At 42.2% G+C, this 17,879-nt stretch overlaps 1 protein-coding gene across 1 annotated transcript in view; it reads left to right on the top strand.

The window, feature by feature from the left end:
- Positions 1-17,879, top strand: part of GRIN2A (glutamate ionotropic receptor NMDA type subunit 2A) — a 608,297-nt gene that overhangs the window by 479,317 nt on the left and 111,101 nt on the right. The window contains exons 6-8 of the mRNA XM_075830090.1: positions 12,503-12,708; positions 14,900-15,068; positions 15,198-15,351. Of these exons, the coding sequence (XP_075686205.1) occupies positions 12,503-12,708; positions 14,900-15,068; positions 15,198-15,351 (529 nt within the window). The remainder of the gene's footprint in view (positions 1-12,502; positions 12,709-14,899; positions 15,069-15,197; positions 15,352-17,879) is intronic.

Raw genomic sequence — 17,879 nt, 5'->3', positions numbered from 1 at the left:
TCCTATCTTTCATCGGATCACTGACGGGACTCGGACTGCACACACGGTCATGTGCATGAGGCGTTATTGGTCCTCATTGCTTCTTACACTTGCACCTACTAAGATGAACGTAGTGCCGAACAAACCGTCAGAAATTTTTTCTAATACTCTACATAGAAAAATAGAAAATGCATTAAAAAAAATATATCAAAATATCAGCTTTTTATGTATTTACGCTGGTCATGTCACTTGCCAAAAAGTGGGCAGAGCTTAGTGTATGTATTATATTTCGGAAGTACTATAATTTGCGCCAGAAACTGGGGTAAATTATAGGGGGTAAATTATAGGGGGAATCTATATTTCAGTAGATTTCCCCTTCTTATGAACCTAGATGTGATCGGTAACAGCTCGATCCTGTGTGTCAGAGACCCGCAGGACCCGCTGACACTGAACCCTTTAGTCCCGTTGTTCTGACAGATACAGGTTTCAGCTCTGACACAGCTGTTGTGTATACAGGATACAAAGCAGCTGTTTCTCAAAAAGTAAAAATAATTTCTAATAAGTATTTTGAAAGTTGCACCAAACACAGGGATATACATTTTTATACATAAAAAAAAAAAAACTTTCAAAGTTAGAGCATCTGGAGTATGAAATTATTATAAGGGTTCTGGGATCTGAATATATTTAGGAGATTTTGTCTAGGGTCCGAAGTCTGATCTGAGTCTGATATTATTATAGGGTGTCTGAATATATTTAGGGGTCCTAGTCTGGGGTCTGAAATTAATTTAGGGTTTCTGGGGTCTGAATATATTTGAGGCATTTGATCTGGAGTCTGAAATTAATTTATGGGTCTGGTCTGGGGTCTGAATAATTTTGAGGTATGTTCTGGGGTCTGAATTTTTTTTGTATGATCTAGGGTCCAATTTAGGGTTCTGAAATCATTTAGGGGCCTGGGTGCGGAAAATAATTTAGAGGTCTAAATTATGTGCTGCATAATATATATATATAGTTAAATAGTTAGTACAGTTGAAAAAAATACATATGTCTATCAAGTTTAACCAAGGAATGGGAGAACTAAATAAATATAGCTACTTTACATTTTATGGGGTGGGTGGGGGGGGGGAGCACATTTAGTTCAGTTTTAGGTGTGCTTGTAAGTGTGTGGGGGGGGGGGGGGCCACACTGAAGAATCTTAACTCTGGGTGAAGGAATGCCTAGCTATATTTTTGCCATTAGTATACAGTAAGACTTTGGATACTGGCAGCAGAGGCTGAGCAAGAATTGTAATGGTAAGTGGGTTACAAATGAATCAATATGTGTGAAGCAGCTCACCCACTGCAAATCTGGACAGACAGCTTATCAATAGGAGAAAGAAGAGACGAATTCCAGCATCGATGGTGAAATGTGCTATGACTAATGCCTCTTGTACGCCTGAGACATGTAAGAGAATGTCCTGGCTCGTACCATCTGGTAATTAAATTCAAGTTTCAATAAAGTTGCTATGTTTTTTATGACATTTCCTCTCCTTTCTCCTAAAGTGGTTGTCTGGTTTAGAAAACCCATTTTCAAACACTGCATTAGGGAATTCTGAGTTATTAGAGGGGTTCCCTCGTTCAGGACCCTCATCTTTAAGCCAGAGTTGAGAGTGGCTACAAAGAAGGCCATAGGCCTTATAAGTGTGTTTCATCTTCCTCTGGAACAACAAGGATAAACACAGGTTATTTTTTTCTTCTTTCTTTTTGGTTATCTTTTTTTCAACCCTACTATGTAATGATGTATCAGAATCTGTCACAAAGCTTCCAAAATAACAGTGAAAGCCACAGTGCTGCTGTGACATCATTAAAATCCATAGTGCCCCTATAACAATAACAGCAACAGTGCCCATATAACGTAGTCGTTGTTGTTTTTATACAGAACTTGGCAGAACAATCTATAACTCTCACTCAGTGCTTCTGGATGGAATGCCCTTGTTGAATCCTTTGTCTGCCTCTACACCGAGTGTGGGATCATTCAACAAGCTACATCAGGCTGTGGAGCATTTTGATCAGCTAGTTAGACCAGTGGTATGAATGGAGCATTGGTAAAAACGAATAGTAAAGCTTAAAGTAATGGGCTTCATTGTTCCCTTGTGCCTGAGAACCTCATTGTCTGGGGACCCCCTAGAAACTCTGGGAACTGGCCGATTGCTGGGTTTTCTTTTTAATTCTAGCCCCATGTCCTTTGGGGAGGGGGGGGGGGTCTTGTCTTTGAACTCTCCCTGTATATACATGCTATATTTAAAACGGTGTTGTCTAAGTCTGAATTCAGGCACACTTCTACTGTTTACTTAGACAAGAGTCAGTCAATTATTGATTGTTTTTGTGTAGCCTTCAAGGTCACTCTTTTCTGACACAGACATACAACCAGAATATCTCAATTATCTCCAGAATCTACGAGTGGACAGAATTCCGATCTTATTTTGTGTTGAATTACCTGTGCAAATATTTCCCTGCTCTCCCTGTCTCCAAAGATAGACAAATATGTGGTTTTCCTTTTGTGATATAAAATGGGAATCATAAGTAGCTTAAAGGTTTTTCTTTTTTTATTTTAGTTAAAAAAAACAACACCAAAAAGAAAAAAAAAACCCTCTCCTTTCTATCATTGAGTGCTGTGTTTATTCCTATGTCAGCCAGTTAGATTTAATTTACTTTAAATAGGTATAATAGGGGTCAAAGCTCTGTGTGTATTTATATATATATATATATACAAATCCTAGCAGCAGCGGCAGCGTGTAGGTGCAGGCTCTGAGGGACAGACCAGGTCCCAGATACACAGGAATCAAAAAATGAGCAGCAAATCCAATAGTTTAGGTGAAAAAAGTGGTTACTTTATTGCCCGTGCAACGTTTCAGCACCGTCCACTGGAGGCTTGAGAAAGGCTCCAGTGGACAGAGCTGAAATGTTGCACGGGCAATAAAGTACCCACATTTTTAACCTAAACTATTGGAGTTGCTGCTCATTTTTTGATTCATATATATATATATATATATATATATATATATATATATATATATATATATACATACATGGTGGGCCATTTATATGGATACACCTAAATAAAATGGGAATGGTTGGTGATATTAACTTCCTGTTTGTGGCACGTTAGTATATGGGAGGGGGGAAACTTTTCAAGCTGGGTGTTGACCATGGCGGCCATTTTGAAGTCAGCCATTTTGTATCCAACTTTAGTTTTTTCAATGGGAAGAGGGTCATGAGACACATCAAACTTATCGAGAATTTCACAAAAAAAACAATGATGTGCTTGGTTTTAACGTTACTTTATTCTTTCATGAGTTATTTACAAGTTATGGGTGACATTATGGGTGTCAGGTCCGAGCATTCCTAGATGAACAGTTTCCAGGAAAGTGGATTGGTCGTCGTGGACCAGTTGAATGGCCCCCTAGGTCTCCCGATCTGACCCCCTTAGACTTTTATCTTTGGGGTCATCTGAAGGCAATTGTCTATGCTGTGAAGATACGAGATGTGCAGCAACTGAAACTACGGATACTGGAAGCCTGTGCTAGCATTTCTTCTGCGGTGTTGCTATCAGTGTGTGAAGAGTGGGAGAGCACTTTGAACACATTTTATAAGTGGTCAGAAACTTGTAAATAACTCATGAAAGAATAAAGTAATGTTAAAACCAAGCACACCATTGTTTTTCTTGTGAAATTCTCGATAAGTTTGATGTGTCACATGACCCTCTTCCCATTGAAAAAACTAAAGTTGGATACAAAATGGCCGACTTCAAAATGGCCGCCATGGTCAATACCCAGCTTGAAAAGTTTCCCCCTTCCCATATACTAATGTGCCACAAACAGGAAGTTAATATCACCAACCATTCCCATTTTATTTAGGTTTATCCATATAAATGGCCCACCTTGTATATATATATATATATACACACACTGAATCCTTATAAAATTATGTCTGTTGCCGGCTGCCACTAGAGGGAGCTTACTGCACAGGGATTAATTGAAGTCAATAATAAATCAGCATATGGTGTGCTCCCCCTAGTGGTAACACAAACACTTTTTTATTTAACTCAAAGTTTTCTCTGGAATTGCCCAGAGGGGGGGAGGGGGTTCTGGATACTATTAGCCCACTATAATTGTGCCTATGGTACTATGCAAGATTTCTGGAGGTTGATAGCTGCAAGGAAGAGAACGTGTTAGTTTACATCCTTATCACATTCAACATCATCTATTCTATGTGAATGGAAGAGCTCATGTCAATAATGGCCAAGTCTCACCTATCCTCATCATAGATGTGGTTCCTGAGATCAGCATCCTGGGCCTCGTCAGTAAAAGTAAGTTATTAAAAAAGGAGCTGAATAAAAGAAGATACATACATAGCACAGATGTGGGCAAGTCTCCAGATTCTTTAAATAATAAATGATGGGAGATTAGTTTTATGTAATCTTCATAATGCCTCTTCAGGTTCCCTTGAAGGTACAATGTAGTTAGTATAAAAGGAGATACTATGCATATATTTAATAATGTTGCACAAAAAACTTTCTTTGCATATGAAAAAAACGGTGTTTTTGGCCTTGTGTCTATACAGTGTATGGATTGATGATTTTTTATTAATCCCTTAAACCACATTGGGGGGGGGGGGGGGAGAGCTATGGAGAATGCTCAGAAGGTTTATCACAGCTGACACCCTGCTCTAACTGCCACTTAGATACCGCATACCACAATCCATTAGGCAGAGAGGAGCCTCCTCTGGCTTCCCATCACCCCCCACCCCTTGACATAATTGTGGGGTACCGATGGGTTGTCATTACAGACGGGGTCCTAATGAAGCCCTCCAGGTTTGTCATGACATGCCTCATGACCAGGGGCGTAACTAGGAAAGACTGGGCCCCATAGCAAACTTTTGACTGGGGCCCCCTCTCCCCTGGGTGTCACACAACCCCCCCCCCCTTGTAGATAGTGCCTTTTTTACAGCCCCCCTGTAGATAACACCATACAGTCCCCCCTGTAGAGAGCGCCATACAGTCCCCCCTGTAGATAACGCCATACAGCCCCCTTTGTAGATAACGCCATACAGCCCCCTTTGTAGATATCTACAGAGGGGGCTGTATGGCGTTATCTACAGGGGGGACTGTATGGTGTTATCTACAGGGGGGGCTGTATGGCGTTATCTACAGGGGGTCTGTATGGGTTATCTACAGGGGGTCTGTATGGCGTTCCCTACAAGGGGGTCTGTAGGGAACACCATACAGCCCCCCTGTAGGGAACGCCATAAGTCCCCCCTGTAGGGAACGCCATACAGCCCCCCCTGTAGGGAACGCCATACAACCCCCCCGTAGGGAACGCCATACAGCCCCCTTCTGTAGGGAACGCCATACAGCCCCCCCTGTAGGGAACGCCATACAGCCCCCCCCCTTTAGGGAACGCCATACAGAGTCCCCAACCCCCCCAAAAAATGTGACCTACAGTGTGAAAAGACAAAAGACATGTATCCCCTATCCACAGGATAGGGGATACATGTGTGATCGCTGGCAGCGATAGGGAGAACGGGGGACTGAAAGTCCCCTGAAGTTCTCCATGACTAACCTCTGACTTCCGGCGTCTGCACAGCTCAATAAAAATGAAAGGAGCGCTGGTCACGCATGCGCACAAGAGCGACCGGCGCTCCATTCATTTCTACAAAGCTGCCGACACAGACCCCGGAAGTCCGAGGTTTGTGATGGAGAACTTCAGGGGACTTTCAGTCCCCCGTTGTCCCTATCGCTGCCAGCGATCACACATGTATCCCCTGTCCTGTGGATAGGGGATACATGTATTTTGTTTAATGGCAGAGCGGGGAGATACCTCCCTGCTCTGCCGTAGTGTTCAGTGGCGTCCCGCTGTAACAGCCATAGCGGCTGCTAGCGGAGCCTCCGGCCATGGTGGGGGCCCGTGCCTGCGGGCGACACTGGCCCCCTCATGCCGCGGGCCCCGTAGCGGCCGCTACGGCTGCTACGGCGGTAGTTACGCCACTGCTCATGACAAAGCATAATTATGGCAGTGTATTGTACCAGCGAACGCATATTTAAGTCCCCAGGTTGGACTAAAAAGAAAATATAAATATGTTTTATGAAGTTTTGAACAATATACAAAAAAAATATTAAAAGTAAAAGAAAAAAAAATGTTTACATTTTTTTAATTTTTTAATAAAATAATGTATAAATAAAAAAAATAGATAATTGGTATTGTCGGTCAGTGGAGGAATATCTGCTTTTTCAGTACATTATATGGTACATTAAATAGTGCTATCAAAAAATACAACTCGTCCCGCAAAAAACAAGCCCTAGTACGGCTATGTCGACAAAAAAAATAAGACCGTTATTGAATGTGCGAGGGACAAACGAAAGTGAAGAAACGGAAAATGGCCTGGTTCATAATAAGCTAAACAAAGCAGCTGTCAAGGGTTTACAACACAGCAGCATTCACTTGAATAGAGATGTGCTGCAGTTCCCTGCATAGGGGGTGGCCGGTAGCATTAATGTGCAAAGACAAAGGCAAAGAAACCTCAGTCCTTTCATTCTTAAGAAGGATGTGGAGGTCAAACCCCCACAGTTCATAATGTTACGGCATATTCTGGAGATATGCCATATCATAGATGGGAATACTCCTTTAAGGGATTTACCCTATTGTAGATACCCATATGAAATGTCTATCTATAGTTCTGCTGAATTTTAAGGTAACCATTGCGTGTAAATTGTATTTTTATTTTCGCAAAGGTCAAAGTCTATATGAACAAAGGTGATGCTTTATTTAGTCTCTAGTGTAAGATGTCCGTATGTATTTCAAATTTCTTCATTACGTTCAAGGACACGCTATTGAGTGACAGTAGAACATAAAGACACTGTAGTTTAGTAATGAAACTGTCAGTGTCCTATTCTGTTCAGTGCTGGTGATGGAATCCCTGCGTCAATCTACAAAAATTACAGCGATAGACATATCAAGTAAACAGTGAGACAAGTCAGCCCAAAATGTGAGTCTAACTGTAACTATCGGAAGCTACGCTGAGTGCAAGCTGTACTTAATCATTTTGTGGCTGACATCTCTATTTTCTCTGCTTCTAAAAAATGCAAAGCCTAAGGCTATGTTCACACGGGGTATTTTGGGGGAGGAATATCTGCCTCAAAATTCCGTTTGGAAATTTGAGGCAGATATTCCTCTCCCTGCACGCCGATTTTCGCGGCGATTATCGCGCCGTTTTTCGCCCGCGGCCATTGAGCGCCGCGGGCATAAAACAGCGAGAAATACCCTTTCTCCTGCCTCCCATTGAAGTCAATGGGAGGTCAGAGGCGGAAGCGCCCGAAGATAGGGCATGTCGCTTCTTTTTCCCGCGAGGCAGTTTTACTGCTCGCGGGAAAAAGACACCAACGCCTCCCATTGAAATCAATGGGAGGCGTTCTCGGGCCGTTTTTGCCGAGTTTTGCGACGCGGTTTCCGCGTCAAAAAACTCGGCAAAATACCCCGTGTGAACATAGCCTAAAGAGCATCATGAAATGACTAACAACATCAGTTTAAATGCTCGATATGTGGAGAGAAAAAAGGGAAAAGACGGCGCTCCTCTAAGGTGATAACGTACTTGTAAAGGGTGGATTTTGTGCAGGAAAGTGTAGGTAGACTCACCTGGTTAAGTTGTGGAGGATCATCAGCACAACTTGACTTTAATACTTATCGGGTGAATTCACCCAAGTACACTGAGCAAGCCTCCGGAGCCGACCCATGGTTTTGAGCTCCAAGGGTGGAGTTTCTTTTCTGTGGTCACTTGGAATCGAGAGTCTGGAAAAAAGATGCTCCTTGTATCGGGCGCTCCTGTGTGGCTGGTTCAGTAATTCCACAGAACCATTGGATGGATTTAAATCAATTTATTGGACATACTAAAACAATAAAAGTCACTGCTGCAACGCGTTTCAACCTCGTGCTGAGGTCTTCGTCAGGCATAACCTGTGGAATTACTGAACCAGCCACACAGGAGCGCCCGATACAAGGAACATCTTTTTTCCAGACTCTCAACGTCCGTTTAAAGTTAGGGTCTTACTCTAAGTTCACATGTAGCGTAAATACCGCAGAATTCAAGAAAAATTGACATGCTGAAGATGAAAAATTCCGTACGGCTTTTCTACATTTTTTTTCTACAGCGCATGGATGAGGTTTATTCAAATCTCATCCACTTTGCTGCTCCTGTACTACGCTGCAGAATTTCCTGCACGGAAATTCTGGATGGAAATTCTGCAGTGTTTACACTATGCTCATGTTTACAGCTTTTGCTGCATTCTTCCCGTGATGCTTTTGATATGACACCAATACATTACTATTTAAGGCATGCAGTGAAATTTAACCCTTTCATGACCAAGGGTGATTGATGCCCCTGTGTCCAGGTCAAATTTTCCATTTCTGATATGCACTTCTTTAAACGATAATATCTTTGCAACCGCTTTGAATATCACAACTATTTTGACTTTGTGTTTGTTTCTACAAGACTTATGAGGCTTTCATTTTCTAGATTAGTTTAATTAATTCCATGTTTTGAATTTTTCTTATGAGCAGACAAATTACTAAAAATGTAATTTGTGTGTGTGTGTGTATGTATATATATATATATATATATATATATATATATATATATATATATATATATATATATAAAATCACCCTGGATCGCTGTGAGTGGATAAGAGGGCTATAAGGCTACATTCACACGAAGTGGAAAAAAAGGGAACAACGGACCAACTGTCAGTTTTTCATGGCTGATTTGCATCAATGCGTCACAATTTTGGAATCCATTTCCCGGCCGTCTGACCGTTTTTCACCGACATTTGCCATCCATTTTTCATGGACGTTAAAAAAATGAATACATTTTATTTGTTAGAGTTTTTTGGTCGCAACCACCTGAAAACACCACAGTACCCATGTAGATAGTGACAGAATACCACTGTAGATAGTACCAGCGCCCACATAGATAGTGCCCACTGTAAATAGTGCCCACATAGTGCCACAGTTTCCACTGTAGATAGTGCCCACATTGTGTCACACACAGTGCACATGTATATAGCGCCACAGTGTCCCCTGTAGGTAGTGCCCATATAATGCCACAGTGCCAATATAAATAGTGCCACACCCCCTGTATATTGCAACCCCTCTAGACAACACCACACCCCCTGTAGATAGTGGCCCCCCCTGCAGATAGCACCACCTCCTGTAGATAGCACCATCCCCTTGCAGATAGTGCCACCCCCTGCAGTTAGCGCCTCCCCCTACAGATTGCACCATCCCTCCGTAGATAGCGCCACCCCCTGCAGATAGCGCCACCTCCCCTGTAGATAGTTCCACTCCCCCTGTATGTATCAGCACCCCCCCCCCCCCGTAATTGGCAACCCCTTCCTGTAAATAGCACCACTGTAGCTTCCTGTAGGAGCGGAATCTATCTGGCCGGGAATTCCGCTCCTAGAGGGAGCCCCTGATGTCTCTGTCAATATATGAACAGTGACTTAAGGGGCTAACTCTAAAAGTGGAATCCCCTACCTCAGCGTCGGCAGCGCTGTGGCCGATGATTACGCTCCAGGAGTAGCCCCTGACATCACTGTCCATTTATGGATAGTGATGCCAGTTGCTTCTACAGTAGCGGAATCCCGGCACAGGGCTATCTGACACTGGAGATTCCGCTCCTTGAGAGAGCCGCTGACGTCACTGACCATATATGGATAGTGATGCCAGGGGCTTCTCCAGTAGTGGATTCACCGGTCGGTGTCGAATGGGGATTCCACTCCTAGAGAGAGCCCCTGACGGTGGACAGTGACATCAGGGGCTCCCTCTAGGAGCGGAATCCCCGGCACAGAGAGATCTGACACCGGGGATTCCGCTCCTAGTGGGAGTTTAGGTGGCACTATCTACAGGGGGGGCACTATTTACAGCGGGGATGGAGAGACGTCGGGGGCTTCCCCTTGGAGGGTAATCCCCGGTAGCGCTATCTGCAGGGGGTTTTGCGCTATCTACAGTGGGGAGTGTAGTCTGGGGATCTTAAAGCCCCGGCAGACATGAGAGTGCAGCGCTGCTCACACTGAAGCAGTGCTGAACTCATTAAACCCTGTTCAAGGCTGTTAACGTATATACACGTGGCAAGTGCACGGGGCATCGGCAGTTGGAACGTATATAGCCATATGGCAGTCGTGAAAGGGTTAAAGAAGTTCTGTCACCTCTCCTGACATGTCTATTTTAGAAAATCCTTGAATGTGCCATGAAAGGACAGTTCTGGAACATATTTTGTTAGAACTATGCTTTGTGTCGTTCCTCTGTTATTTCTCCTAGGAATGTGTATATAAATTGACAACTGGGTGTTATCATTCCTCTTTTCAAATGGACTGTGTCACTCCTACACAGTTTCACTCTGTCAACACTGAATGGATATGATCAGTCTGTGTAGGGACTCACCTCCACCTGGAAACACCCAGTTGTCAATTTATTAAAATATTTCTCGGAGGAATAAAAAAAGGAACAGCACAATGTAGAGTTCTAAGAAAATATGTTCCAGAATTGCTATTACGTGAGGAATACAATTATTTACTAAAACAGACCTGTCAGGAGAGGTGACCGTTCCTATTTAATGATGACAAAGTTTGAAATGGTGAAGCTCTACCATAGGAGCCCCTTTAAATGTTTTATTTGGGAATGGCATCAATCATAATTCGCTAATATATATATTATATAACATACAATAAGATGGGTTAACACCTCGCGGTCATACTTCATGGGGTGCACCACAATATGATTATAACTGTTAGGGTGGATTACTTTGTATTCTTTTTTTTTTTTTAACTCGTTTTATTGAAAGAATTTGCACAATACAAATGTCCGTAGTACAGAACAGCAAAGAAACACATTTAGGTAATCATACATTACATGAACATAGAGGCATAGTAGTGATGGTGGTAATTAACAGGTCATAACACATTAGATCACATATTTAACCTTCAATAAGAACATCCCAGCGGGCATCATACATTTTAAGGCCAATTTTCAAATTATTTCAGACAAAACATAGAAGTCCTGCAAGTAACCAATCGTGTATCATCAGCCCTCCTCAAGGTTGCAGCAACTGGTCCCTCAGATCTGTGACTCTATGCGGAGTGTACAGGGTGCATGATGAGTCACACCAAATCTGCCATATTTTATAAAATTTACTAACACACCCTCTTTTCTTATATAAAACTCGCTCATATGGAATAATGGAATTAATCATCGATTTCCGTTTCGTCACCCTAGGAGGCCTTTGATCCATCCACCGAAGTGCGATGGTTTTCCTTGCCATAAACAATACCTCTTGCAATAGAATACGCATGTGGAATGGCCACTGATCCTCAGGCAACACCCCAAGTAGACAGATCTTGGGTGAGAGGGGAATCGGCTGTTTCACCACTTCCTCAACCACTTTCAACACATCCCCCCAAAAGGAGGCCACCATTGGACAATCCCAGATCATATGCCAGAAATCAGATCTGGGAAAACGGCATCTATGGCATTCAGTGCTAGGGTATCTACCCATTCTATGCAGTCTCACCGGCGGGAGATAGCTCTGATGAACTATAGATAGCTGAATCATTTTGTTATTTGCCGCCGGTGAGACAGAAATAGGAGATGAAAGTACATCCTCCCATTCCTCCCCCGTCAGATCTGGTATCAAGCCCTCCCATTTATCCTTTACCGGTAACTTGACATTGGCCAGTTTAGCTTGTATAAGTGCAGTGTAGACAGCAGAGATCAGCCCCCCGGGCCCTGTGATCTAAAAACACCAATCAGAGGGAATCGTGAGAATTCGTGATCTGACCTAGGGTATTGACTCACGAGAACATATCACAGTTGCAGATATCTATAGAAGCCTTCTCTAGGAATTTGGAAGTCCTCTTGCATTTGTGTAAAGGATTTAAAGGCGTTATCAATATACACATCCCCAATTCTACGCACCTCAAAGCCACACCAGAAAGGGGATTACTTTGTATTCTTCAGATGTAAACAATGATCTTTTGGGACCGGAACTGATTTATTGTGTAAAGGTGTCAGTTGTCAAGCTGTTTAGATAGTTATCTAATGTATAAGACATTTTTATTTGTTTCTGTGCTAATAAGAAATAGTAACAAACAACAACAACAACAACAACAAACGATAGTTTATCAATGTATAATGAATACAAGGGTGTACATATTATAGATGCAGACCATGTGGCCTCTGAGGGCCCTTAGAGGGAACAGGCCCATTCTTGACATATCCCCTTTGCTAATAGGTAGCAAGGACAAGTTCAGGTGTCCCCTCTTAAAAGGAATTGCATTTTTAGCAAAAGATGGGGTGAGGAATTGACCTATGGGTTATGGAAACCAAACACCAGGTCCTTCTGTCCTGGGTGAAAAAATGTGCAAAATGGGAGGCCAATTTGATCTTTGCTATGATTCCCCCTCTCTTCAATGTGTAATGTGTGTTTGTTCATTCTAACAGGTGGCAAAATGGGAAAACAAAAGCCTGGAAGTAAAATATCCTGTATGGCCCAGGATAACTGGGGCTCTAGACAGTGAACCGGATGATAACCATCTTAGTATCGTTACATTAGAGGAGGCTCCGTTCGTCATAGTTGAGAATATGGATTACCTCACAGGAACATGTGTGAGGAACACTGTGAAATGTCGAAAATATATCAGGATAAAGTAAGTAAATGTAAAAAAGACACATTCATCTGTCCAACTATTGCCATCATTGACTGCTGTTTTTGGAGATGTCATACTAGACACAACCACAATATAAGAAGGGGAAAAACAATCCAGATCTAAGACAAAATGTTTTCTGGGTATGATAATGGATTTCTGCAGTACAAGTTGATGGAGTTACTGCTCTTTGAAAAAAAAAAAAATTCACTGCAATATTCCCTCACCCCATGTTAGCAGTTTGACCCTCACTCTGGTGCTATCCACTTAGCTGTGTGCAGATCCTATATACTTCTGTAGTAAACTGTATGCAGTGAGAGAGGAATGTTCAAACTGCAACAAGAGCTTCGAAGGCCTCATGCACACCGACGTATTACTAATCTATGTTGTGTGGATCCATAATACAATGCTCATAGCCTCCTATGGTTCAATACTGTACCTCTGTGGATCACCGATTTTATAAGATGGTGCACAAGGTTTTATCCTAAGGATTCATCATTGAATCTGTCAAAAAAATAATCATGATATGTTCCATCGAATGGAAGTGTTTGATCTCAGGGGAGGATCACTAAGGCACCCTACGGGGGCACACAGGGTGGCAACAGGTTCAAAAGGGATTTTGCTTGCCATCATTCTTAGAGGCACGTTAGAGGACTTAGAAGGATCAACTATTAATGCTGGGAAAGGTTTTAGTGAAAACTAAACGTTACTAACCTAAATCTTACACTTGAATTTATTACTAAATAGAGATTTTTTTGTTCGTGATCCAGTGTAAAATACTGTGGTATCTTAGTCTATGCCAATCAATTGGCCTTGTTTCCCTTTCTAAGCAGTGATTCGGATCTTACTACATCATATGAGACCACTACCGGCTAGCCTTCTTCTGACAGTATCAGTACATTCTGTATATGCGATAAAGTTTGTGTTCTCAATAAAAAAAACTTTATTGATTGGTTTCTTGTTGCTTTCTATCTGCCTGAATATGTTTTTGATGTAACTGATACAATTTTGACAACGTTCTTTATAGTTCCAAGCAACAGCCCTCTTAGGAACTTTGTGTAGCTATGATTTAGCGCTTTTTAACAAATATTAATATTTTTCCACTTCTGACACTTCCCCTTAGCTCTGATACCAGATTACCCACGGTTACAATGCTACTTCGCATCAAATATCCTGCTGAAAACCTGAGAATCACCCACATTAATTATGTGTGATTAATGACTGTAAGTTGATAAGTCCAAACGGAGTGGCCCTGACCTGGCCGCAACGTGGCCTACAACTGCGCTGTCAAATAGCCTGTTAATGGCTGTGTATTATTGTGGGTAAAATGGCCCCTTACCTGCAAAATCGTGCGGCAATAAAGGGTGTATCAATTAATGACAACGTAATTTTGCAGGTAAAGGGCCGTTTTACCCACAATAATGCACAGCCATTAACAGGCTATTTGACAGCCGTGCCGAATATGGTTCTTGGCCAGATCAGGGCTGCTCTGTTTGGACTTACCCTAAATCAAATCCTACTGAGAGACATCTCAACATGTAGTTCATATAGACCCAAAGAAATGTGATATTTTTGTACAAATCCCAAATAGTTACATTTGAGGAGTGACCTAGAAATAGTGCAGAATCTTGAGCATTTCATAATTTTATTTGTTTTACATTTTTCAAAACTCTAAAAATTTATGTTTATTTCTATGTTTAAATTGAAAAAAAAATATTATCAATGTGGTCTCAAACTTTTGGAACCTGAAGAGTAATATAATAAAGGTACAGAGGATGATAAGTCAGAGTTTCAGAATGTGATATACTTCAAATATTCCGCTATACTTCTAAGGCTGGATTCACACGAGCATGTTCGGTCCGTAAAGGACGGAACGTATTTCGGCCGCAAGTCCCGGACCGAACACATCATAATTATGTACGACGCTAGGAGTCCCTGCCTCTCCGTAAAACTACTGTCCCGTATTGAAAACATGATTACAGTAAGGGAAAGTTGTCCCGCAGCGAGGCAGGGACTCCTAGCGTCGTACATAACTATGACTATAGGAGCCCGGCTCCCTGCAGTGTGTTCGGTCCGGGACTTGCGGCCGAAATACGTTCCATCCTTTACGGACCGAACATGCTCGTGTGAATCCAGCCTAAGAATCACTATGTGCTTTTATTCTACGCTTTTTCTTTTGCTTTCCTTGTTGCAGCAATTCCACAACTGAGGGCACATATGTGAAAAAATGCTGCAAAGGATTCTGCATAGATATCTTGAAGAAACTTTCAAAGACTGTGAAATTCACATACGACCTTTACCTCGTAACCAATGGGAAGCATGGCAAAAAAATCAATAACGTTTGGAATGGAATGATTGGTGAAGTAAGTTCTGTTAGGTAAAAGAACTCCTTAGTAAGAACTTGTCACAATAAGTATTATACTTTATGTCTTTGAAGATGGTATCTGACACAGTTTATCTTTCTTTTTTCTTCATTGTCATTAATGGACCAGGTGGTTTATAAACGAGCAGTTATGGCAGTGGGTTCACTCACGATTAATGAAGAACGCTCGGAGGTTGTTGATTTTTCAGTTCCATTTGTCGAAACTGGAATTAGTGTTATGGTATCACGTAGCAATGGCACCGTTTCTCCTTCTGCATTTTTAGGTAAGACTTCTCTCATCACATGGAGCCAACTCAATCCATGTAAATATGTTTGAACTGGGAACATAAAGATAAAAACCTTTATTTTACTACAGAACATAAAGCAATGCTTCAGTGGTGTCCATAGTGTAAAGGTGGCCTAATAGAATAGGGCAAAATGGAGGAACCTGGTGCTTGTTGTGTATCTTCTTGTCGAGAAGGGTAACATGACACTCTGGCCAATTTCTCCTCAATTCTTTGCTCTAATTGCTATCATTATGGATAGGGGAAAGCCTATGCATGTTCACATAGACCATAGGAAAAGGCTCGATTATGTTGGGTCCCCGATTCTGCGCAATAATAGCTGCATAGGTTGCATCCCTATGGATGTAGCCTATGCAGCTATTATTGTGCAGAAGTGGGGTCACACTTGCAGTGGTCCAGTTTGCTGCTATCAGTGGATAAAAGGGAAGAGATTAACTCATTTTCCGAAAGTAGTTTTGGGTCTGATTCAGTCTAATCGGCCTTCCGCCTTTGCATTTTGGGAAGGCTGTCTACAAGGCATTATGGAAAAGTCATCACAAGTCATGTGATCCTTTTTCTAATATAAAAATGGCATCCGGCCCTCGCCAGCGACCACCATTTTGCCACGATTCATTTGTTGCAAACCTCAAAAGTTTCGGATTTTGTGGAATCAAGACCTTATTCAATTTTGCCTATCTCTATTAAATGGCAATTATGCTGTTGGCTTTATGGAATAACATAGAACTGAAATTCAATATACTGTAAGTTCTACATAATAATAGCAGAAAGTCTGCAAGTGGTACATAAATTGTTCCACTAAAATACCTCATCCGTGCCAGTTCAAGCAACAAGCTCAAAGTTAGTAGCCGATTTAGAGAATTTTTTTTTTTTAAATAACAGCTGTGACCCGATCATTATTTCAGATTACGGTATCATAATATGGCACATCTGTAATATTTACCCTCAACCTTTAATGCCCTTTTCAAAAAGGCCATATACTGTATATTATTGTCCATACAGCAGGACCTATGTAATAGTGTCTACAGAAGTGCCCACAAAACAGAAGCCATATGTTAGTTATGTCAGTAGTGTGAACTACGCATATGATTGTTTCTTAGTAGTTTTATAGTTCCATTATCAATTATACCCACTACTACACATACGTTATCACTGGATTTCAGCTTCCCACTGTGACTGGCATGTCATTTTTAGCATGGCGAATCTGCTTTAAGACCGGCCTGTTTCATCTCCGTCGTACTGGTCATCCAAGCTTTAATAGCCACAAATAGTCATACGGAAAAATACACAGCCACTAACAGGTAAGGAGAAGGCAAGATGGTGACCAGTCATAGGTTCAATCCACGACCCCTCAGAAACAATAGTGCAATGAGTGGGCAAAACGCTGTGCCTCCACTTGACCACAAACCCTATTGCCACCCATTGGTTGTACAACATATAATAATTATCTTACAACAGTCATCAATTATTGAAATATTTTCTGTGGTGTGAAACATAAAATACTTGTATTAAGATAATTAATACTAATTCACCATTATTTGTTATCTTGAGTTTATTACCCACACAGTTCCTACATTTTATTATTATCAAGAAAACATGGGTACCATGACCATTAGAGATGAGCGAACCGGGACAACCGAACCCGGTTTCGGTCCGAACTTCCGGTAAAGTTCGGTTCGCAGCGAATCCGAACTTCACCGGGTTCGGCCGAACCCGTTTTGACCGAACCCGGTCAAAAACATTATACAAATCGGCAGCCACTTATCTCTATCAATCACTGATAGAGAAAAGAGGCTGCTGATTAAAAATAAAATAAAAAGCATTTCATACGTACCCGGTCGTTGTCTTGTTAACGAGTCCCTCTTCTTCCTCCAGTCCGACCTTTTCTGACGCGGCAGCCTGTGATTGGCTGCAGAGGCCTCTGCAGCCTGTGATTGGCTGCAGAGGCCGCGGCAGCCTGTGATTGGCTGCAGCGCTCACAAGGCTGCATCGTCATCAAGGAATGTCGGGCCGGATGTCGAGAGGGACGCGTCACCAAGGCAACGGCCAGGAGACCGGACTGGAGGAAGCAGAAAGTTCTCGGTAAGTATGAACGTCTTTTTTTTTACAGGTACTGTGATCGGTAGTCACTGTCCAGGGTACTGAAACAGTTACTGCCGATCAGTTAACTCTTTCAGCACCCTGAACAGTGACTATTTAGTGTATGTGCACACACACTAATTACGTCCGTAAATGACGGACGTATTTCGGCCGCAAGTACCGGACCGAACACAGTGCAGGGAGCCGGGCTCCTAGCATCATACTTATGTACGATGCTAGGAGTCCCTGCCTCTCTGCAGGACAACTGTCCCGTACTGTAATCATGTTTTCAGTACGGGACAGTAGTTCCACGGAGAGGCAGGGACTCCTAGCATCGTACATAAATATGATGCTAGGAGCCCGGCTCCCTGCAGGGTGTTCGGTCCGGTACTTGCGGCCGAAATACGTCCGTCAATTACGGACGTAATTAG

Source organism: Rhinoderma darwinii, chromosome 6, assembly GCF_050947455.1.
Source record: "Rhinoderma darwinii isolate aRhiDar2 chromosome 6, aRhiDar2.hap1, whole genome shotgun sequence".
NCBI classification, from domain to species: Eukaryota; Metazoa; Chordata; class Amphibia; order Anura; family Rhinodermatidae; genus Rhinoderma; species Rhinoderma darwinii.
Note: the sequence above shows the minus strand (reverse complement) of the source record. Positions and strands in the feature narration are given on the sequence as shown.